This window comes from Salvelinus fontinalis, chromosome 35 (assembly GCF_029448725.1).
Source record: "Salvelinus fontinalis isolate EN_2023a chromosome 35, ASM2944872v1, whole genome shotgun sequence".
NCBI lineage: Eukaryota > Metazoa > Chordata > Actinopteri > Salmoniformes > Salmonidae > Salvelinus > Salvelinus fontinalis.
The window spans coordinates 40,318,652-40,343,107 of NC_074699.1; the positions used below are offsets into that span (position 1 = coordinate 40,318,652).

At 47.5% G+C, this 24,456-nt stretch overlaps 1 protein-coding gene across 1 annotated transcript in view; it reads right to left on the reverse strand.

Annotated features, from left to right (window-relative positions):
• LOC129834863 (neogenin-like) overlaps positions 1-24,456 on the reverse strand; it is a 211,934-nt gene that overhangs the window by 3,636 nt on the left and 183,842 nt on the right. Inside the window, exons 14-27 of the mRNA XM_055900197.1 lie at positions 23,327-23,437; positions 21,242-21,436; positions 19,837-19,932; positions 14,173-14,405; positions 9,725-9,863; positions 8,943-9,050; positions 8,368-8,562; positions 7,675-7,707; positions 7,424-7,492; positions 6,199-6,337; positions 4,800-5,038; positions 4,402-4,494; positions 3,650-3,820; positions 416-694 (exon numbers count right to left, since the gene is read on the reverse strand). Coding sequence (XP_055756172.1) covers positions 416-694; positions 3,650-3,820; positions 4,402-4,494; positions 4,800-5,038; positions 6,199-6,337; positions 7,424-7,492; positions 7,675-7,707; positions 8,368-8,562; positions 8,943-9,050; positions 9,725-9,863; positions 14,173-14,405; positions 19,837-19,932; positions 21,242-21,436; positions 23,327-23,437 — 2,100 coding nt within the window. The remainder of the gene's footprint in view (positions 1-415; positions 695-3,649; positions 3,821-4,401; positions 4,495-4,799; positions 5,039-6,198; positions 6,338-7,423; positions 7,493-7,674; positions 7,708-8,367; positions 8,563-8,942; positions 9,051-9,724; positions 9,864-14,172; positions 14,406-19,836; positions 19,933-21,241; positions 21,437-23,326; positions 23,438-24,456) is intronic.

Here is a 24,456-nt window from a genome sequence, read left to right on the forward strand (position 1 = left end):
GCAGTGCGGCTAGGTTGGGTTGTGTTTCGAGGGCGCGTGGCTCTCGACCTTCGCCTCTCCCGAGTCCGTACGGGAGTTGCAGCGATGAGACAAGACTGTAACTACTACCAATTGGATACCACGAAATTGGGGAGAAAAAAAGGGCTGAAAAAAAATTAAAATAAAAGAAGAAGGTTTCACATCCCTCCAATAGAGTTCCAGACACTTGTAGAATCTATGTCAAGGTACATTGAAGCTGTTCTGGTGGTTCTTGGTGGCCCAACGCCCTTTCAAGACACTATGTTGGTGTTTCCTTTATTTTGGCAGTTACCTGTATGTGTACATACGCCTGTCCTAATGCATGGTGTGTATTGTGTATATATATGTGTGTACATGTTTGCATGCGTGTATGTATGCGTGCATGTGCGCTCCTCACCAGTCTGAGTAAGCAGCGGTGTGCTGGGCAGGGCGGGCGACTCGAAGATGGCGGCGGGGTTGGCGGGCACGGCAAAGCTCTTGAGGGGGTGAGTGGGTCGCACGTGGGCGGTGAGGGGCTGGCCGGCGCTGCAGTAGCTGCCGCTGGCGCTGGGCTCATCGTCGGTGGCCGTGGAGCCTTGGTAGCTGCCCTCGGGGTCCGGGTGCTGGTGCTCGGCTTGGCAGGGGGGCTGGGCCTGGGGCGGGAGGGGCTCTGTGCTGGGGGTGTTCCTCACCGACTCTGCAGTCACAAAAGGAGTGTGGGGGGGACAGGTCAGTGGATGGTGTGTTTGATACAGTATGTGTATAGCCTGGGTTCTAGAGTGGTAGTGTCCATAAATAAGAGGCGTTAGTATCAACGTCAGGATGAAGCCTAAAGAGTTTGGTGGAAAATATGGAATAAATGTGTTATCAAGGTTGTTTGGTTCTGCAACACTCAAAGGTGTCATGACTGGTTTCATGTATTATAAATTACTATTATTTTCTATTCGTTTTACCTTTATTTAACTAGGCAAGTCACACACTAATGAGTATGGGCGAGTGAATAGTGGACAAGGCCACATGAACAATTAAATGAGACCGCTCCACAGATAAGAGGATGTGACAGCCCCACAGTGGACCCACAGATAAGAGGATGTGACAGCCCCACAGTGGACCTACAGATAAGAGGATGTGACAGCCCCACAGTGGACCTACAGATAAGAGGATGTGACAGCCCCACAGATAAGAGGATGTGACAGCCCCACAGTGGACCCACAGATAAGAGGATGTGACAGCCCCACAGTGGACCCACAGATAAGAGGTTGTGAGAGCCCCACAGTGGACCTACAGATAAGAGGATGTGACAGCCCCACAGTGGACCTACAGATAAGAGGATGTGACAGCCCCACAGATAAGAGGATGTGACAGCCCCACAGTGGACCCACAGATAAGAGGATGTGACAGCCCCACAGTGGACCCACAGATAAGAGGATGTGACAGCCCCACAGTAGACCTACAGATAAGAGGATGTGACATCCCCACAGTGGACCTACAGATAAGAGGATGTGACAACCCCACAGTTAAGAGGATGTGACAGCCCCACAGTGGACCCACAGATAAGAGGTTGTGAGAGCCCCACAGTGGACCTACAGATAAGAGGATGTGACAGCCCCACAGTGGACCTACAGATAAGAGGATGTGACAGCCCCACAGTGGACCTACAGATAAGAGGATGTGACAGCCCCACAGTGGACCCACAGATAAGAGGATGTGACAGCCCCACAGTGGACACACAGATAAGAGGATGTGACAGCCCCACAGTAGACCTACAGATAAGAGGATGTGACAGCCCCACAGTGGACCTACAGATAAGAGGATGTGACAGCCCCACAGATAAGAGGATGTGACAGCCCCACAGTGGACCCACAGATAAGAGGATGTGACAGCCCCACAGTGGACCCACAGATAAGAGGTTGTGAGAGCCCCACAGTGGACCTACAGATAAGAGGATGTGACAGCCCCACAGTGGACCTACAGATAAGAGGATGTGACAGCCCCACAGATAAGAGGATGTGACAGCCCCACAGTGGACCCACAGATAAGAGGATGTGACAGCCCCACAGTGGACCCACAGATAAGAGGATGTGACAGCCCCACAGTAGACCTACAGATAAGAGGATGTGACATCCCCACAGTGGACCTACAGATAAGAGGATGTGACAGCCCCACAGTTAAGAGGATGTGACAGCCCCACAGTGGACCCACAGATAAGAGGTTGTGAGAGCCCCACAGTGGACCTACAGATAAGAGGATGTGACAGCCCCACAGTGGACCTACAGATAAGAGGATGTGACAGCCCCACAGTGGACCTACAGATAAGAGGATGTGACAGCCCCACAGTGGACCCACAGATAAGAGGATGTGACAGCCCCACAGTGGACACACAGATAAGAGGATGTGACAGCCCCACAGTAGACCTACAGATAAGAGGATGTGACAGCCCCACAGTGGACCTACAGATAAGAGGATGTGACAGCCCCACAGATAAGAGGATGTGACAGCCCCACAGTTAAGAGGATGTGACAGCCCCACAGTGGACCCACAGATAAGAGGATGTGACAGCCCCACAGTGGACCCACAGATAAGAGGTTGTGACAGCCCCACAGTGGACCTACAGATAAGAGGATGTGACAGCCCCACAGTGGACCCACAGATAAGAGGATGTGACAGCCCCACAGTGGACCCACAGATAAGAGGATGTGACAGCCCCACAGTGGCCCCACAGATAAGAGGATGTGACAGCCCCACAGTGGCCCCACAGATAAGAGGATGTGACAGCCCCACAGTGTACCTACAGATAAGAGGATGTGACAGCCCCACAGTGGACCCACAGATAAGAGGATGTGACAGCCCCACAGTGGACCTACAGATAAGAGGATGTGACAGCCCCACAGTGGACCTACAGATAAGAGGATGTGACAGCCCCACAGTGGACCCACAGATAAGAGGATGTGACAGCCCCACAGTGGCCCCACAGATAAGAGGATGTGACAGCCCCACAGTGTACCTACAGATAAGAGGATGTGACAGCCCCACAGTGGACCCACAGATAAGAGGATGTGACAGCCCCACAGTGGACCCACAGATAAGAGGATGTGACAGCCCCACAGTGTACCTACAGATAAGAGGATGTGACAGCCCCACAGTGGACCCACAGATAAGAGGATGTGACAGCCCCACAGTGGACCCACAGATAAAAGGATGTGACAGCCCCACAGTGGACCCACAGATAAGAGGATGTGACAGCCCCACAGTGGCCCCACAGATAAGAGGATGTGACAGCCCCACAGTGGACCCACAGATAAGAGGATGTGACAGCCCCACAGTGGACCCACAGATAAGAGGATGTGACAGCCCCACAGTGGACCCACAGATAAGAGGATGTGACAGCCCCACAGTGGACACACAGATAAGAGGATGTGACAGCCCCACAGATAAGAGGATGTGACAGCCCCACAGTGGCCCCACAGATAAGAGGATGTGACAGCCCCACAGTGAACCCACAGATAAGAGGATGGACATGAAGATGAAAGATAATGCTCCTGTGTTCTTCCTCAAAATCAGGCCAGAAAGACAAACAGAACGACCAGGTGGGCCCTTGGCGCTGCCCGCTTGTAATCCCTCCTCCATCTTGCGGGTGGCAGCGGTCTCTCACCTGTGGAGCCCATGTCTAGATAGGAGATGGGGGTGGCGCAGGCGTGTGGGCGCAGGTGGGCACTGCCCTGGTGGTGATGGAGGTAGCTGCGTGTCGGGGATGCCAAGCTGCCCGTGTGATAATGGTGGTGATGGTTATCAAGGGAATGGATGGGGTGAGCGCTAATCACGGCTGTGAATGGACACACACACACACACACAGAGACAACAACATTTAACCAGCCGCGCTGACGAAGGGGTGGGGAAGCAGTGCTGTTCAAATACACACACATGCTTGCGCTCGTGCAAACACACACACACACACACACACACACACACACACACACACACACACACACACACACACACACACACACACACACACACACACACAAGGTTCATAGTGACACCATAGAGCAGTAGTATTTAACCATACACACGTATACAATAACTCCACAGAGTGCGTCTGATGTACATTTGAATTGGCAGCGTCATTTGGTAGCCATGAATGTGTTAAACTGAAATGAGATGAAAGCTAAAATATAGAAACAGATCCTATAGAACCACATGTTGACTGTAGTGCTCTCAGTCTATTGACTGTAGTGCATTATCACGGGAGGGAGAAACCAGCATATTATTTTCCTTTCAGCTGAACAGTACGATAGTCTGAGTGGTAAATAGTCTATTGACCTCAGTGTATTGACCGGTGAGAGCACAGATCCCAAACACACACACATTCACAAGGCGCGGACACACACACACACACACACTTACGCTGGGGGGGCTGCGTATCGAAGGGCATCATCATTTTAGGCCGCATCCCCCGGCGCCCTGCCAGTGCAGATATGCTGTCTTCTGATTCGTGGCCTGCAAGTCAGAGTTTTTCCTTGATCACTATTGGTAGTGACTCTGAATGAAGAACGTCTGAAAATTTAACTAATTGTTCTTGGATTGACAGGAACAATCGAAGGATTTGGTAATCTGGCTCCTGAGAGAAATCTGTGACTCAGTCGTGAGGCTGTGTTTGGTTAGTGGTGATTCTTCCCTCTAAACACAATGTATGAAATGTTAAATGTATGAAAAGCAGGAAATGTTTAGCATGACAACGACAAAGACATTGCCTCTTCAAAACACAGACAAAGGAATCCCCAAACTGACTACATCAATCTGACCTCGGTAGGAGTTCCGTCTCTGCAGCAGGCTGTTGTCCAGGCTGGGGTCCACGGGGTTGATGTCCTGCGAGGTGCGGGGGATGGGGGTGTCAGTCATCACCGGGTTGGGCTCGGGGGACTTGTCAATGGGCTTGAGCTCCAGCCGCTCGTGGTGGATCCACAGGTCTGGAGGCTTCAGGTCCTTGGAGTTGCCCTTGTACTTGTGGGAGCTGTTGGATGACTTGGAGGCCGCCCGCTTCCTATGAGGTAGAGAAGAGGAAAAAGGGGGTTGAGATGTCGGTTAAAAAGGGGGAGGTGGATCCCCGTTAACTGTTGCAAAAGCAGCAGCTACTCTTCCTGTGGTCCACACAAAATATGAAACATAATGACATAATACAGAACACTAAGACAAGGACAGAACTACATACATTTTTAAAAAGGCACACGTAGCCTACATATCAATGCATACACACAAACTATCTAGGTCTAATAGAGGAGCGTTATTTTGCCGTGAGGTATTGATTTCTGTTTTTCGAAACCAGGTTTGCTGTTTATTTGAGCAATCTGAGATGGAAGGGAGTTCCATGCAATAAGGGCTCTATATAATACTGTACGCTTTCTTGAATTTGTTCTGGATTTGGGGACTGTGAAAAGACCCCCGGTGGCATGTCTGGTGGGGTAAGTGTGTGTGTCAGAGCTGTGTGTAAATTGACTATGCAAACAATTTGGGATTTCCAACACATTAATGTTTCTTATAAAAACTATTAGCCAAGAGACTGGCATGTATAGTATTTATATCAGCTCTCTGATTACAATGAAGAGCAAAACGTGCCACTCTGTTCTGGGCCAGCTGCAGCTTAACTAGGTCTTTCCTTGCAGCACTGGACCACACGACTGGACAATAATCAAGATTAGACAAAACTAGAGCCTGCAGAACTTGCTTTTTGGAGTGTGGTGTCAAAAAAGCAGAGCATCTCTTTATTACGGACAGACCTCTCCCCATCTTTACAACCATTGAATCTATATGTTTTGACCACGACAGTTTACAATCTAAGGTAACGCCAAGTAATTTAGTCTCCTCAACTTGTTCAACAGCCACACCATTAAATTACCAGATTCAGCTGAGGTCTAGAACTTAGGGAATGATTTGTACCAAATACAATGCTCTTAGTTTTAGAGATGTTCAGGACCAGTGGGGGGGGGGGGGGGTGTCGGTTGAAAAGTAAATAAAATGAAGTTGTAGGGAAAGGAAAGTGAAAGATGACAGAAGGAAAGGTAGGTGGTAAAAGGAAAGGAGACATTCCTGCTCATCTCAGATGTTCTGTGTGTGTGTGTGTGTTATAACCCTGTGTTGTTGGTCTGCTATTGGCTGGGACATTAGTGACCTAAGAGACAGTATTGCTGCGGCAGACCAGCTCACTTTTTCTGGTGGGAGGTGGTGCGTCGTGTGCAGAGGAAGGCCCCCACAACCACCACAATGATGGTGAACGCTCCCACAGAGATGATCACGACGATGACCAGGATGTGGTTGTCCGCACTTCCTGTAATTCCTGGTTTTCCTGGAACAAAATGGACCAGAGAGGTGAGAAAGAAAATCCTATTTATCCACATAAGAATTAATGTCCTCATTGGAGATCAATTAGCGTATTTAACAATTAAATTGTTTGTGTGTTCATTCATTACTTTCCCATTACACTTCTTTTAGAATGATGACTAATAGTTCAGACCAATAGGAGACTTGTATAAGGGGTTTGGGTTAGATTAAATCTCATGAATGACTTCCGTCCCACTTTATTTGGATATTCCCATATAGATGCTCCACAGCTGGTCACACTATCAACAAACTATCTGTTGATAAGCAACTGCTTGCTAAGGTTAGAGTGAGGGTTATGTAAATGTTAGGGTAAGGGTTAAAGTAAGAGTTAAGTTTAGGGTTAAGGTAAAGGTAAAGTTTAGGGTAAGGGTTAAGGTAAAGGTTAAGTTTAGGGTTAGGGTTAAGGTAAAGGTTAAGGTAAGGGTTAAGGTAAAGGTTAAGTTTAGGGTAAGGGTTAAGGTAAAGGTTAAGTTTAGGGCTAGGGTAAGGGTTAAGGTTAAGTTTAGGGTAAGGGTTAAGTTTAGGGCTAGGGTAAGGGTTAAGGTTAAGTTTAGGGTAAGGGTTAAGTTTAGGGCTAGGGTAAGGGTTAAGGTTAAGTTTAGGGTAAGGGTAAGGGTTAAGTTTAGGGCTAGGGTAAGGGTTAAGGTTAAGTTTAGGGTAAGGGTTAAGTTTAGGGTTAGGGTAAGGGTTAAGGTAAAGGTTAAGTTTAGGGTTAGGATAAGGGTTAGATCAGATGTTGACAGTTATTTAACATCTATAAACCATCTACTTAGAACTATCCAAATAAAGTGTTACTTATGTTAATAGGGGTTTGTTCAGTTCCTGCACACTATCTTAGCTGAGAAAGACATTAGTGCTCAATGCAGAATTGGTTTCAATTCCATTTCAGCTTCGGTCCAGAAATGAATCCAATGTACCATGGAACAGGAACTGAACAAAGCCCTATTCACACTAACATCCATTTATGGAGGTGGAATGAAATGGACCCACACTGCAGCCAATTGAGTTGATCAAATCAGAATGAACAATGGTGACCTGAAAAGGCCATTACCGTGTGGAGACCCAAAGCCATGGTCAAGAGGTGGTTGGTTACTTCCTGGTTTAACTGGCAAATTGGAGGCTGAGAGAGGAGACAAAACCACCAGTTATTACACCCAGTTAATTAAATACTACCTGACTTATTTCACCTGACCAGAACGCAGATGAAGGGCTTTAGGCACGTGAGTGAGGAAAAAGAACACAATCTGCACAGTCAATCAGTCATCATTGAGAAGAAGTGAATGGAAGGGAAGAGGGAATTACCTTGGTCATTAGCCATTTTGTCAGAGGATTCAGCTAAACAGGCCAAAGGAGACAGTAGCCAGGGAGAGAAAATACAAAGCAAACACTGGTTAGAGGAGTTAAGGAGAGCAGTGGGAGAAGGGGAGAGAGAGAGGGGTAGAGGTAGAGAGAGGGGTAGAGAGAGAGAGAGAGGTAGAGGTAGAGAGAGGGGTAGAGAGAGAGAGAGAGAGAGAGAGAGAGAGAGAGAGAGAGAGGTGTAGAGAGAGAGAGAGAGAGGTGTAGAGAGAGAGAGAGAGAGAGGGGTAGAGAGAGAGAGAGAGAGAGGGGTAGAGAGAGAGAGAGGGGTAAATGGTGCAGCATTGGAGGGGTAGGCAAGCAGGTGTGAGCACCAATAAAGGAGAGAGAAAGGGAGAGGGAGAGATTAGGAGAGATTGAGAGAGAAAGAGAGACAGAGCGAAAGAAAGAGAGATCGCGAGAGAGAGAGGGCAGGCTCGGCCCAACAGAATGGTATGTTCTTTACCAGCGTCTATAGAAAAGGGATTGAGAATGCAGCCAGCTACAGTGAAGAGAAACTAAGATAATTATTTGAATCTTGACCATTCAGCGCATCATAACGCATATAAATAACTCAACCAATAAGAACATTTAATACAATCATCCCAATGTTCAACCTTTCAGAGCCTATCAACCTCCAGGGATTTCCCCCTCACTTACTCTTGGGGGTGCGGAAGTGTACGGCCTCTGACATTGGGCCCATGCCCTTGGAGTTACGGGCCTGGATCTTGAAGTAGTAGGTGGTGTCCAGAGTCAGCTCCTGGATCTGGTGGGTCAACCTGTTGCCCACCACCGGCTCTATCACCCAGTCATGCACCTCCGCATTCACATCAGTACTGTAGTAGATTATGTAGCCTAGTGGAGCGATAGGGGGAGAGAGAGATGGGTGGAAAGGAGCGAGAGAGAGATGGGTGGAAAGGAGCGAGAGAGAGAGATGGGTGGAAAGGAGCGAGAGAGAGAGATGGGTGAAAAGGAGCGAGAGAGAGAGATGGGTGAAAAGGAGCGAGAGAGAGATGGGTGAAAAGGAGCGAGAGAGAGATGGGTGGAAAGGAGCGAGAGAGAGATGGGTGGAAAGGAGCGAGAGAGAGATGGGTGGAAAGGAGCGAGAGAGATCGGAGGAGAGGAGATAGAGAAAGAGGTAGATGGGGGAGAGGAGAAGGTTAGAGAACTGTTTCAGACCACTTGTTTCTCTGACTCTGAATAAACCTGATAACAGAGTGTGTGTGTGGTCTCACCTGTGATTTTTCCATTGGCCTCTGAGGGGGGCTGCCAGTTGACTATGATGGTACGTGGTTTCAGCTCCTTGCTCACCACAGTCACATCTTTGGGGGACGAGCTGGGAACTGTGAAAATCAAACAGAAAGTCAGTATGGGAACAAGGCCATTAATGAGGGAACGCTTGGCTTTGACATCAAATAGGGGCTGCTTATATTAGTCCTGTTTGACACCTGTACCAGTGTGTGTAACCCGTACCAGTGTGTGTAACCTATACCAGTGTGTGTAACCCATACCAGTGTGTGTAACCCGTACCAGTGTGTGTAACCCGTACCAGTGTGTGTAACCCGTACCAGTGTGTGTAACCTGTACCAGTGTGTGTAACCCGTACCAGTGTGTGTAACCCGTACCAGTGTATGGTGAAATGGAAAAGTGTTTTTGCATATCCCACTTCCCCTGACACACCCTCAGAGAGTGGGGTCACGGCATGGGATCAGACATTACTGACGGCGACCCGGGAGCAATTAGGGGTAAGTGCCTTGCTCAAGGGCAGATTTGTTTTTTCTTTTTTGGGGGGGACACGAACTAGCAACCTATAGGTTACTGGCCCAATGCTCTAATCACTAGGAGACCTGCCGCATATCAGAGAAAAGCAGTCAATGACAAACGCCCACTACAATCAGCTTTGACAGAACCAGGATATTCTGTATAGTCATGTTAAAAAAATAAAACTTTACTGAAGATGCTTTCATATATGTGTGTGTGTGTGTGTACTCGGTATACTGTGTATGTGTGCTCTTACTGGTCTCAAAGGTGGTTCCCTGGGCCGTCATGCTCCAGGTGCTGGTCCTCCGGCCCTTGGTCACCATGACAGAGAACTCATAGAGCGTGTTGGGCTTCAGGCCCGTCACCATGTGGCTCAGGTTGGTGGTGTTGGCCGTCTGAAAACACACACACACGCAGGCGCGCACACACACACACGAAGGCGTACGCAGGCGCACACACGGTACACACAGAAAAACTGTTCATAAAGGAAGGTACAGACCTCAAGACCAACAGAATCAGAGTGCTCCATGCATCTTTAACATAAACAGCCATGAATAATACAGGGCCTTCAAAGTATTCACACCCCTGGACCTGCTACACATTTTGTTGTTACAGCCTGAATTTACAATGGATTACATTGAGATGTTTTGTCACTGGCCTAACACACCAGAGTGTTTCCACCCCATAATGTCAAAGTACAAATTCATTAAATGAAAAGCTGGAAGCTTGAAAGTCTAAGTATTCAATTTCTTTGTTATGTAAAGCCTAAATAAGTTTAGGAGTCAAATGTGCTTAATAAGTCACATAAGTTGAAAGGACTCACTGTGTGCAGTAATAGTGTCTAACATGATTTTTTAATGACTACCTCATCTCTGTACCTCACACATACAATTATCTGTAAGGTCCCTCAGGTCGGCAGTGAATTTCAAACACAGATTCAACCACAAAGACCAGGGAGGTTTTCCAATGCCTCGCAAAGAAGGGCACCTATTGGTAGATGGGGAAATAAAAAAAATGGGGGAAAAATATTGAATATACCTTCGAGCATGGTGAAGTTATTAATTACACTTTGGATCGTGTATCAACACACACAGTCACTACAAAGATACAGGCGTCCTTCCTAACTCAGTTGCCGGAGAGGAAGGAAACAGCTTAGGGATTTCACCATGACTATGGTGACTTTAAAACAGTAACAGAGTTTTAATGGCTGTGATAGGAGAAAACTGAAGATGGATCAACAACGTTGTAGGTACTCTACACTACTAACCTAAATAACAGAGTGAAAAGAAGGAAGCCTTCACAAAATACAAATATTCCAAAACATGTATCCTGTTTGCAACAATGCACTAAAGTAATGCTGCAAGAAATGTAGCAAAGTAATTACATTTTTGTCCTGAATATAAAGTGTTAGTAGTATTGGATTTGTCCCAAACATATGAGTACCACTCTACATATTTTCAAGCATAGTGGTGGCTGCATCATGTTATGGGTATGCTAGTAATTGTTAAGGACTGGGGAGTTTTTCAGGATAAAAAAAGATGAAGCTAAGCACAAGCAAAATCCTAGAGGAAAACCTGGTTCAGCCTGCTTTCCAACAGACACTGGGAGATGAATTCACCTTTCAGCAGGACAATAACTTAAAACACAAGGCCAAATATACACTGGAGTTGCTTACCAAGAAGACTGTTAATGTTCCCGAGTGGCCGAGTTGCAGCTTTGACTTAAATCTAAAGTACTTAAAAATCTAATGGCAAGACCTGAAAATGGTTGTCTAGCAATGATCAACAACCAATTTGACAGAGCTTGAAGAATTTAGAAAATAATACATGGGTAAATGTTATACAATCCAGGTGTGGAAAGCTCTTCGAGGCTTACCTAGAAACACTCACAGCTGTAATCACTGGCAAAGGTGATACTACAAAAGTACTGACTCAGGGGTGTGAATACTTATGTAAATGTAAGCAACATTTCTAAAAACCTGTTTTCACTTTGTCATTATGGGGTAGTGTGTATAAAAAAAATGGAATTCAGGCTGTAACAACAAAATGTGGAGTAAGTCAAGGGGTGTGAATACTTTCAGTACATAAAAAATGCCAGATAAACTAAATGAAGGCTATTTATCCCAAAATAATACTTGAAACGTAGTAGGTATAACATGAGAACAGTGGACAACATTTGAATAAAGACAAGATGACATGCAGCGATGAAAATACTTCTGATCACTTTATTAAGCCCATTTCCTCACTACGCCTGACAGACTGTCTAATCTAGTACCTGGGTAGTCTGAGTCTCCTGGTGAAGGCTAGTCCAGGTCCTAGCTTTCTAAATAGCCTGTCCCAGTGATACTAGCCACGTCCTGTAGTGTACTAAACAAGACAAATATGTCATCCAGGATGTCACAGAGAGAAAAACATCCTATCCTTTTAGTTGAGTGGAGAGGAGCCATCTGTTTAATAATGTAGGTACACGCTGTGTGTGTGTGTGAGAGAAACAGGAAGGCATTTCTGACAGCTGGGACGAGCACATCAAGGTGAGAATAATTGTCCAGTGTGAACAATGCCATCCGACAAAACAACACAGGGTGAATAACAGGATTGGGGTCAATTCCATTTCAGTCCAGCCAATTCAGGAGATGAGTCAAAATTCTAATTTCAGACTTGAAAATCTCAATTTATTTTCACTGGATTTTTAGCAATTCTCAAATTCAATTCACTTCCTGGATAGACCGAATTGAAATGCAATTCACCCCAACCCCTAATTAGCATCAACATCACCTGGTTGTCCTAAATGTGTTGCATTGCGCTAACAGTGACTGCAGTTGCTCCAGCCTAGCCTTTCAGCATCTATATGAGCTTACAATAACCAGACTAGCCTTTTAGCATCTACATCCGCTTTCAATAACCAGACTAGCCTTTTAGCATCTACATGAGCTTACAATAACCAGACTAGCCTTTTAGCATCTACATCCGCTTTCAATAACCAGACTAGCCTTTTAGCATCTACATGAGCTTACAATAACCAGACTACCCTTTTAGCATCTACATCCGCTTTCAATAACCAGACTAGCCTTTTAGCACCTCTATGTTGGGTGGCGGCAGGGTAGCCTAGTGGTTAGAGCGTTGGACTAGTAACAGAAAGGTTGCAAGTTCAAATCCCAGAGCTGACAAGGTACAAATCTGTCGTTCTGCCCCTGAACAAGGCAGTTAACCCACTGTTCCTAGGCCGTCATTGAAAATAAGAATTTGTTCTTAACTGACCTGCCTAGTAAAATAAAGGTACAATTTAATGTATAAAAAAAAAAAGTCCCATGTTAGGTGATGGATACAGCAGTGTCTATGTTCATTATAGGGATTGACTAACTGCTGAATCAGAATGTATATTGTATGAACAGTCTGTACTCAAAATGCAGTCAGACCTCTGTCTTGTCCTTGTTCCACAGGCCTTCCCCATCTACATGCCACAGGCCTTCCCCACCTACATGCCACAGTCCTTCCCCACCTACATGCCACAGTCCTTCCCCACCTACATGCCACAGTCCTTCCCCACCTACATGCCACAGTCCTTCCCCACCTACATGCCACAGGCCTTCCCCACCTACATGCCACAGTCCTTCCCCACCTACATGCCACAGTCCTTCCCCACCTACATGCCACAGTCCTTCCCCACCTACATGCCACAGGCCTTCCCCATCTACATGCCACAGGCCTTCCCCATCTACATGCCACAGGCCTTGTTATGAAACAACAGCCTTTATTCCTATTCTGACCCCCCACCACACACCTAATCTTGTTGAGGGAGATAAGTAATGATCTTAATTGAGCTAGAGCAGGATGCTATAGCCTGGATGAGCATCTCTTACACCTAGTTGACGGGTTTGTCTTTCTGTGTTGTATACCACATTCACAACCTGAGTGAATACAGTGCCCTGACTAATGACAGTGCAATCAATGCACTGCAATTTATTTGTTAAAGATATTCCCTTTTTCAGAGACTATAAACGTCAGTGCTGAACATCTCTGTTGTGTAGCATGTAGATGGGGAAGGCCTGTGGCATGTAGGTGGGGAAGGCCTGTGGCATGTAGGTGGGGAAGGCCTGTGGCATGTAGGTGGGGAAGGACTGTGGCATGTAGGTGGGGAAGGCCTGTGGCATGTAGGTGGGGAAGGCCTGTGGCATGTAGATGGGGAAGGCCTGTGGCATGTAGATGGGGAAGGCCTGTGGCATGTAGATGGGGAAGGCCTGTGGCATGTAGATGGGGAAGGCCTGTGGCATGTAGATGGGGAAGGCCTGTGGCATGTAGATGGGGAAGGCCTGTGGCATGTAGATGGGGAAGGCCTGTGGCATGTAGATGGGGAAGGCCTGTGGCATGTAGATGGGGAAGGCCTGTGGAATGTAGATGGGGAAGGACTGTGGAATGTAGATGGGGAAGGACTGTGGAATGTAGATGGGAAGGACTGTGGGAAGGACTGTGAGACGTTTGAACCTCATGTAATTAGTGGGTGGGATTACTTTACATTGATTCATTACCCTGATAGTGGGATAGCTCTACACACTGATGATTAGAATGGCATAGTGGTAGAATACATATACTATGCTGTGCTCTGATGACACCTTCTACTTTAAAATGAACCGTGAGGGAATAATAAAGCTGTGCTGTTTTGAACGGGGCCCTGCGGGGCCTTGCTGCTGCGTCACCGTGACCGTACCTTGAGCTTGGTGTTGGCGGGGATGTTGGTCTTCCAGCGCACCGTGTAGTAGCGTGCGTCCGTGATCTTCTGGTTCTTGGGCAGGGAGTTGTCGGCCCAGGTCACCTTGATGGTGTCGTGGCTGAGCACCGAGGCCTGTACGCCCACGGGAGGTAGCATGGGGGTGGGGTCTGGTACTGGCGTGTATGGAGCATGGAAGAGTTCATACAAATCAACATCAGGGTCTATGGGGTCTGCCAGCAGTTACCAACACACCAGGTTCACAACAGATGGCAAACAGAACATGGTGGAAAAGAGGGAAGAAATTACAAACCAAAAAAGTGTGTTTTATTGCGAGGTAAAAAAAAAAAGCAAGACCAGTCAAAACGAAACGGGGTGGTGGGGTGTAGAGAGAGAGGGAGGGGGTTACGAATAAGGGTAGAAAATATGTTAATGAGTTATTAAAATGAGGGAGGAGGGGATTGGGAAGGGTGAAGAGAAAGAGAGAAAATTCTATTAGATCAACAGACATGGCTATTGGCTACATCAAGGTTTTCTACTGTCTATACAAGGGCTGTTGTCGATCAGACTTGGATCAAATACCGATTTGTTGTCATGTATTTGATCCAGGGCTGTTGTGTTCAACATAATCAACTCACATTATCAACACTAAGTAAAGATGGATAATCACTCAAAGGAAAGCTACAACTAGAAGGAACGTGCAACAGAGTAATCTCTAGTAAAGGTCAACAGAGTAATCTCTAGTAAAGGTCAACAGAGTAATCTCTAGTAAAGGTCAACAGAGTAATCTCTAGTAAAGGTCAACAGAGTAACATTTAGCCACCTGGATTCAGAAAAAAAACTGGAAAGACAACAGTGCAACAAGATCAAAAATACAAATACCATACCGATTTACCACACCTTTAAAGAAGAATGCTTTCTTTCATTATTGATAAGAAGGTATCGGACTGCAAGGCTAAACAGTGACTGTGAATACAGGCACTACTTTACAGTGTCTCTGTGAATACAGGCACTACTTTACAGTGTCTCTGTGAATACAGGCACTACTTTACAGTGTCTCTTTGAATAGAAGTACTACTGTATGCAGCATTGCAACAGAACATTTACTATAGCTGAATCACAATAGGACTGTATATAGAGCCATGTCACTCACAAGGACAAGCCCTACGCTGACGCTGTGTTCAAACTCTGTATGTAAGACGTGAAATGTGGGAATTATCCATCTGTTCATTGTTGCTCATGTAGCCTATCAGCGGATCTCGTGTGTCAAGGGCGAGGGATATTAAACGTCAAAACTCCCTTTCATTGGCAACTTCACAAATGGATTTGACTTGGTCTTTACCTATGAATAATGTAGTGATGTTTGATCTATCTGGGATTGATTAGTGATGTCTGATCTATCTGGGATTGATTAGATTAGAGATGTCTGATCTATCTGGGATTGATTAGCATCATCTATGTCTGTGTTACTTAATGATATAGCTGCTCCCTACTGAATGTTACCCTGGTCACGTCTCTTTACAGATGGAGGATACCTCTCTGCTGAATGTTACCCTGGTCACATCTCTTTACAGATGGAGGATACCTCTCTACTGAATGTTACCCTGGTCACGTCTCTTTACAGATGGAGGATACCTCTCTACTGAATGTTACCCTGGTCACGTCTCTTTACAGATGGAGGATACCTCTCTGCTGAATGTTACCCTGGTCACATCTCTTTACAGATGGAGGATACCTCTCTACTGAATTCTACCCTGGTCACGTCTCTTTACAGATGGAGGATACCTCTCTACTGAATGTTACCCTGGTCACATCTCTTTACAGATGGAGGATACCTCTCTACTGAATGTTACCCTGGTCACATCTCTTTACAGATGGAGGATACCTCTCTACTGAATGTTACCCTGGTCACGTCTCTTTACAGATGGAGGATACCTCTCTACTGAATGTTACCCTGGTCACGTATCTTTACAGATGGAGGATACCTCTCTACTGAATGTTACCCTGGTCACGTCTCTTTACAGATGGAGGATACCTCTCTGCTGAATGTTACCCTGGTCACATCTCTTTACAGATGGAGGATACCTCTCTACTGAATGCTACCCTGGTCACGTCTCTTTACAGATGGAGGATACCTCTCTACTGAATGTTACCCTGGTCACATCTCTTTACAGATGGAGGATACCTCTCTACTGAATGTTACCCTGGTCACGTCTCTTTACAGATGGAGGATACCTCTCTACTGAATGTTACCCTGGTCACATCACTTTACAGATGGAGGATACCTCTCTACTGAATGTTACCCTGGTCACATCTCTTTACAGATGGAGGATACCTCTCTACTGAATGTTACCCTGGTCACGTCTCTTTACAGATGGAGGATACCTCTCTACTGAATGTTACCCTGGTCACGTATCTTTACAGATGGAGGATACCTCTCTACTGAATGTTACCCTGGTCACGTCTCTTTACAGATGGAGGATACCTCTCTACTGAATGTTACCCTGGTCACATCTCTTTACAGATGGAGGATACCTCTCTACTGAATGTTACCCTGGTCACATCTCTTTACAGATGGAGGATACCTCTCTACTGAATGTTACCCTGGTCACGTCTCTTTACAGATGGAGGATACCTCTCTACTGAATGTTACCCTGGTCACGTCTCTTTACAGATGGAGGATACCTCTCTACTGAATGTTACCCTGGTCACGTCTCTTTACAGATGGAGGATACCTCTACTGAATGTTACCCTGGTCACGTCTCTTTACAGATGGAGGATACCTCTACTGAATGTTACCCTGGTCACATCTCTTTACAGATGGAGGATACCTCTCTACTGAATGTTACCCTGGTCACGTCTCTTTACAGATGGAGGATACCTCTCTACTGAATGTTACCCTGGTCATGTCTCTTTACAGATGGAGGATACCTCCCTACTGAATGTTACCCTGGTCACGTCTCTTTACAGATGGAGGATACCTCTACTGAATGTTACCCTGGTCACGTCTCTTTACAGATGGAGGATACCTCTGTTATGTAACTAAACACAGTTAGCCACTGTGAGCACATGTCCAACCACCTGCTTCCCTCACTACAATGTCCTCCAGGGGGTTGCTGAGGTGTGTGTGTACTCATTATGGACGCATGGTAAACACTGGTGTTGTGAGAGAGGCAGAAACAAGTGGTTCCCTGGCTCAAGTCGCCACAATGCCAACTAAACGCTTCAAGATGGCAGCAATGAGCGGACTGGCCAGGCTTCGCTGCTAGCTGAGTTACGCCATGCTCTGTGCCAGCCCTGGACTCCAGATTCTGACCATGGTCCAGCGGTAATTAGAAAAAGCTCTGGTCATTTGGTGTAGCCTACCTCCCACAAACTGACCCCTCTATGCAGCTCTCTCTCTCCTCCCCGCTCCATTTTACTGTGTGTGGAGGCGGTCCAGGAAACACGGTGTGGTTTTAGGTTGCATGCAAACGGCATCTGTTTTACACTCTGAGAACTCTGTGTCTGCAGCAGTAGACAGTACCAGCCTGGGCTTAGTAGCCTACAGTGCTCTGAATTAAATGTTCATACTTGTCAAAAAGAATACCTCCCTCCACACATTTCAGTCAGTTATCAGATGCCACATATAGGAGAAGGTTTTTTATTCTGCTTTGGTTTGATTTATGCTTTAAAAAGGAAAGTCACATTGAGATTGAAAATCTCCTTTTCAAGTGAGTCCTGCATATGTTTTGCACCAAGGTTATCTTCCCACTGGATATTTACTGTAATACATCAGTCCCTAAACAAGACTCCTAGATTTCTTCCAACTTCTCCCAACTTCTTTTAAGTCAAAACATTATCTAGGTCAACCAGTCTTTTTTATTAACAACTTTTTCATCCAATGAACATGCTTGTGGAGCAACTCACTGGTGTATTCAAACTGCAGACTGTATTGGAGGGCTTTGGTTCTGTGTTCAGAGGAGAGCTGGATCTGACAGAGGGTTGCCAAAGCCACAGCAGGGGTGTGTGTGTGTGTGTGTACGTGCGCGCTTCTGCACAGTGCTATGCATGTATGTGTGTGTGTGTGTGTGTGTGTTCTGTGTGCACGCGTATGCCTGTGTGTGTGTGTGTGTGTGTGTGTGTGTGTGTGTGTGTGTGTGTGTGTGTGTGTGAATTGCCCCCCTGCAGCATATTGATGCCATTTCAGTCATCCGGTATCCTGTCCCTGCACAGCAGTGCATGCTGGGATAGTGGAGTGCAAGTACAGACAAACTGGATGATCAAAACGGAGAGGGGGTGACGAGGGGTTGGCTTAAAGTCGACACAGGGTACAGCCTACACTCCTAGTTCCCTGGGGGTGCCTCGACACAGGGTACAGCCTACACTCCTAGTTCCCTGGGGGTGCCTCGACACAGGGTACAGCCTACACTCCTAGTTCCCTGGGGGTGCCTCGACACAGGGTACAGCCTACACTCCTAGTTCCCTGGGGGTGCCTCGACACAGGGTACAGCCTACACTCCTAGTTCCCTGGGGGTGCCTCGACACAGGGTACAGCCTACACTCCTAGTTCCCTGGGGGTGCCTCGACACAGGGTACAGCCTACACTCCTAGTTCCCTGGGGGTGCCTCGACACAGGGTACAGCCTACACTCCTAGTTCCCTGGGGGTGCCTCGACACAGGGTACAGCCTACACTCCTAGTTCCCTGGGGGTGCCTCGACACAGGGTACAGCCTACACTCCTAGTTCCCTGGGGGTGCCTCGACACAGGGTACAGCCTACACTCCTAGTTCCCTGGGGGTGCCTCGACACAGGGTACAGCCTACACTCCTAGTTCCCTGGGGGTGCCTCGACACAGGGTACAGCCTACACTCCTAGTTCCCTGGGGGTGCCTCGACACAGGGTACAGCCTACACTCCTAGTTCCCTCATCTTACGGGTGTCAAAAAATGTGGCATACTCTACAGAGCTATGTTGAGCAGCGACTTCCTGCTAGCAATTCATACTGTGTGTTCAATTGTTGGCATTTGGTATTGTGACCTAAATATCAGCTAATTGTCTGAGTAGCTGTCCTCGGATTAGAGCAATCTGGATTGGAGGATATTGTCTTAATATTCTCTGGCAGACAGGGCTGAGATGAGCAGGGACCACTTGTTTTGTGCAGTGATATTTGTGACAAAGGGAAAGTCAATTACCACAGAGAGAACAGCAGGTAAGAGATGCTCTCTGACAAGTTGATCCTAACGATCAGGTCTGATGGAAGGTAAACTGAATGCAGGAGGAATAATGTCTAATGTAACGTCAAGGCTCTAGTTGGTCAAATAAAATACACATTAGGTTTTAGTAAGCTTATTTTGAGTCAAGCCCCGTCAGGGTATATTTATTGATGATGATGGTGGTGCTGGTGAGGTAACATTGGTCAAAGACTAGTGTCAGATTCCTTTTTTAAGGGAGTTAAATGACTATTCTCACTCCCCACTGAAATATGGCATCAAACAGCCAAAAACGATACCAGCATACGTTTTATTGGATGAAACAATTACTCCATTAAAATACCATTTCACCGGTCCAGTATGGAGGGTATTAGTGACCATCTCATTGGTAATGATTTAGGGTGTGTCCATGAGACCATTCCATTGCTCCAGTATTCAGGGTGTAGGGGTATGTGTAGGTGTAGGTGTCCTACCTGACTGTGGCCTGGTGATGGCGCTCTCGTATACAGGGATCCCCTCCCCCACGTTGTTGAAGGCCTTCAGGGTTATCACATAGTGGGAGCTGGGATCTGAGGGAAGGAGAGGGGCAGGGAGAGAGAGAGAGGGGCAGGGAGAGAGAGAGAGGGGCAGGGAGAGAGAGGGGCAGGGAGAGAGAGGGGCAGAGAGAGGGAGTGAGGGGCAGAGAGAGAGAGAGAGGGGCAGGGAGAGAGAGAGAGGGGCAGGGAGAGAGAGAGGGGCAGGGAGAGAGAGAGGGGCAGAGGGAGAGAGGGGCAGAGGGAGAGAGGGGCAGAGGGAGAGAGGGGCAGAGGGAGAGAGGGGCAGAGGGAGAGAGGGGCAGGGGGAGAGAGGGGCAGAGGGAGAGAGGGGCAGAGGGAGAGAGGGGCAGAGGGAGAGAGGGGCAGAGGGAGAGAGGGGCAGAGGGAGAGAGGGGCAGAGGGAGAGAGGGGCAGAGGGAGAGAGGGGCAGGGAGCGAGAGGAGCAGGAAGCGAGAGGGAGAGAGAGGAGCAGGGAGCGAGAGGCAGGGGGGCAGGGAGCGAGAGGCAGGGGGGCAGGGAGCGAGAGGGGCAGGGAGCGAGACGGAGGGGGAGAGAGAGCATTATGAAATAATGTAGCTAATCAAGTCCAGACTCCTGAGACCCTCTCCTCATAGGATCAGGATATTCATCATCTTGACAAAAGGTGAATATTGAAACCCAGTCTCTCGTTGGGATTTTAATGAAAAGCTAAATTATGCAACATTATCATAGTGGTCCCCCCTAACCATGTTGTAATTACAGTAGGCTACAGGACACTATGAAGCACAGCCAGACATGCAGTCAAAGACTGTTCACAGTCATGCATCAAGAACATGGTTCCACAACAACACACAGATGACAAAAACACAACAAATATGAAAAGAGTCAAAAACGATCAACTATGACGATAACAACCCAGAGGGCAACCACCCAGAGGGCAACCACCCAGAGGGCAACCACCCAGAGGGCAACCACCCAGAGGGCAACCACCCAGAGGGCAACAACCCAGAGGGCAACAACCCAGAGGGCAACCACCCAGAGGGCAACCACCCAGAGGGCAACCACCCAGAGGGCAACCACCCAGAGGGCAACAACCCAGAGGGCAACAACCCAGAGGGCAACAACCCAGAGGGCAACAACCCAGAGGGCAACAACCCAGAGGGCAACAACCCAGAGGGCAACAACGCAGAGGGCAACAACGCAGAGGGCAACAACCCAGAGGGCAACAACCCAGAGGGCAACAACGCAGAGGGCAACAACGCAGAGGGCAACAACGCAGAGGGCAACAACGCAGAGGGCAACAACGCAGAGGGCAACAACCCAGAGGGCAACAACCCAGAGGGCAACAACAGGGTGTACTCACCTAGGTTCTCGATGCTGTAGTAGCGCTGCTTGTAGTCCACCTTGATGGTCTGGGCGTGGGGGCTGCCGATGCCGTAGCCGATGGTGTAGCCTCGTACCACCATGTCCTGGTTCTCCGGCGGCGTCCAGCTTACCACGATGCTGTTGACCAGCGGGCGCACATGTAGCGAGCTGGGGATGTCCGGCACCCTGGACTCTGGAGGTAGGAAAACTCAGGAGATCAAACTTCTATCAAATTATAACACAATAAAGAAATTAAACACAATAAACACAAATACAACTTGTGTTTAAAGCCTCTCCATATACTTTAAACTAGAATCAAGACAATAAAATACATGAAAACTAAACCATAAATATAAGGCAGCAGTGAGACCACATTAATAGAAGTCTTAAGACGGTTTGAAGGTATTTATGATGCTGCTAAACCAACAAGTCAAACAAAACATGTTTGACCTGAACAATTCAGACTAGGTGAAAGTAGTCAAGATCAGGGCTGAGGTAGAGAGATTTGACTGGTCAGTGTATTAAGGGAAGAGGTAAGGATCAGGGCTGAGGTAGAGGGATTTGACTGGTCAGTGTATTAAGGGAAGAGGTAAGGATCAGGGCTGAGGTAGAGGGATTTGACTGGTCAGTGTATTAAGGGAAGAGAGGTAAGGATCAGGGCTGAGGTAGAGGGATTTGACTGGTCAGTGTATTAAGGGAAGAGGTAAGGATCAGGGCTGAGGTAGAGGGATTTGACTGGTCAGTGTATTAAGGGAAGAGAGGTAAGGATCAGGGCTGAGGTAGAGGGATTTGACTGGTCAGTGTATTAAGGGAAGAGGTAAGGATCAGGGCTGAGGTAGAGGGATTTGACTGGTCAGTGTATTAAGGGAAAAGAGGTAAGGATCAGGGCTGAGGTAGAGGGATTTGACTGGTCAGTGTATTAAGGGAAGAGGTAAGGATCAGGGCTGAGGTAGAGGGATTTGACTGGTCAGTGTATTAAGGGAAGAGGTAAGGATCAGGGCTGAGGTAGAGGGATTTGACTGGTCAGTGTATTAAGGGAAGAGGTAAGGATCAGGGCTGAGGTAGAGGGATTTGACTGGTCAGTGTATTAAGGGAAGAGGTAAGGATCAGGGCTGAGGTAGAGGGATTTGACTGGTCAGTGTATTAAGGGAAGAGGTAAGGATCAGGGCTGAGGTAGAGGGATTTGACTGGTCAGTGTATTAAGGGAAAAGAGGTAAGGATCAGGGCTGAGGTAGAGGCATTTGACTGGTCAGTGTATTAAGGGAAGAGGTAAGGATCAGGGCTGAGGTAGAGGGATTTGACTGGTCAGTGTATTAAGGGAAGAGGTAAGGATCAGGGCTGAGGTAGAGGGATTTGACTGGTCAGTGTATTAAGGGAAAAGAGGTAAGGATCAGGGCTGAGGTAGAGGCATTTGACTGGTCAGTGTATTAAGGGAAGAGAGGTAAGGATCAGGGCTGAGGTAGAGGGATTTGACTGGTCAGTGTATTAAGGGAAGAGGTAAGGATCAGGGCTGAGGTAGAGGGATTTGACTGGTCAGTGTATTAAGGGAAGAGAGGTAAGGATCAGGGCTGAGGTAGAGGGATTTGACTGGTCAGTGTATTAAGGGAAGAGGTAAAGATCAGGGCTGAGGTAGAGGGATTTGACTGGTCAGTGTATTAAGGGAAGAGGTAAGGATCAGGGCTGAGGTAGAGGGATTTGACTGGTCAGTGTATTAAGGGAAGAGAGGTAAGGATCAGGGCTGAGGTAGAGGGATTTGACTGGTCAGTGTATTAAGGGAAGAGGTAAGGATCAGGGCTGAGGTAGAGGGATTTGACTGGTCAGTGTATTAAGGGAAGAGAGGTAAGGATCAGGGCTGAGGTAGAGGGATTTGACTGGTCAGTGTATTAAGGGAAGAGGTAAGGATCAGGGCTGAGGTAGAGGGATTTGACTGGTCAGTGTATTAAGGGAAGAGGTAAGGATCAGGGCTGAGGTAGAGGGATTTGACTAGTCAGTGTATTAAGGGAAGAGGTAAGGATCAGGGCTGAGGTAGAGGGATTTGACTGGTCAGTGTATTAAGGGAAGAGAGGTAAGGTAAAAGTTTTACCGTCCAGGTCGCTCTCGAAGGTCTCTGCGGTGCTCCACTCTGTGGCGGGCCCTGAGCCGTTCACCGTGATGGCTGACACTCTGAACGTGTACTCTGTCCCCCGCTCCAGACCTGACCACAACAACACACAGATAGAAAATCAGTCAGAGTCAGACAGGAAGCCCAGTTCCATTCCTCCCTCTTCTACTCAAAGTGCGCCCTCATCTTGTTCACTCCTCCTTCAATCAAGTGCTTTGACATGTTTGAGGCGAAGTGAACAAGTAGTGCGCTCTTTTGACAGGCAGACCAAGAAATGTAATTGGGTTTGTGTGCAGAATCAGCCATAGGCTCGGTCCATCAGTTTCTGCAGTTAGAAAACTGTCCCCAAACGTTCCTTTCAGTGGGCTTCTTAAAGGATGTTCTGGCAGTGCATCCCTCACCACCACCCAATCGAGCTGGGCATGCAGACACACTAAATATTTGAAGCCATAATATTTCAAGAGGAAGTCCAATATTTCTCTGCTTGAGTGAAGGGAAAATCTATAACTCTGTCAGGGGTGGGATCAAGAGAGAGCTCGTCGTCGTGGCGCAATTAACATTTTCCTCTTTCCAATCCAATGGGCTTGATAGAGATGAACGTTCTGCCATTGATCACGACGCGTCTGTGGGGGAATTTACACATGAGCAGTTTGAACGTAGCCCAAGCAAGCCGTTCCCGATAGAAAACTCAAAGCTGAGAAGAAAGACCACGTACTCTTCACTCCTGGAGGTGTGTGTGGAGCTGGATTACTGCTTGGCCCACCATCCTAGCCACATTGCTGGGCAGGCTATATCACCGCCACGGGCGTGTTTTGGAAATTCAAAGTCGTGGGAACCTCCCGCTGTCTTTAAAGAACATGTAGCCGCGCTAACTGGTGCAAACATTTTCTTAAGAGTCGGATTGGACTTATCTGTTTGGACGTTAATGCTAATCGTGTCGTCTCTCCCTTCACTACTACGGGCTTTCCCTGAGGCAGACTGCTAAAAACCACCCAGACACTACAGGCCTCCAAGGCTCTAGAAAGAAAATCTCTAGCTTAAATGCCTTTGAACCAACAAACACCCCCGTTGCACCCCAAATATAATCGGGTTTGACTTTCAAGTGTGTATTC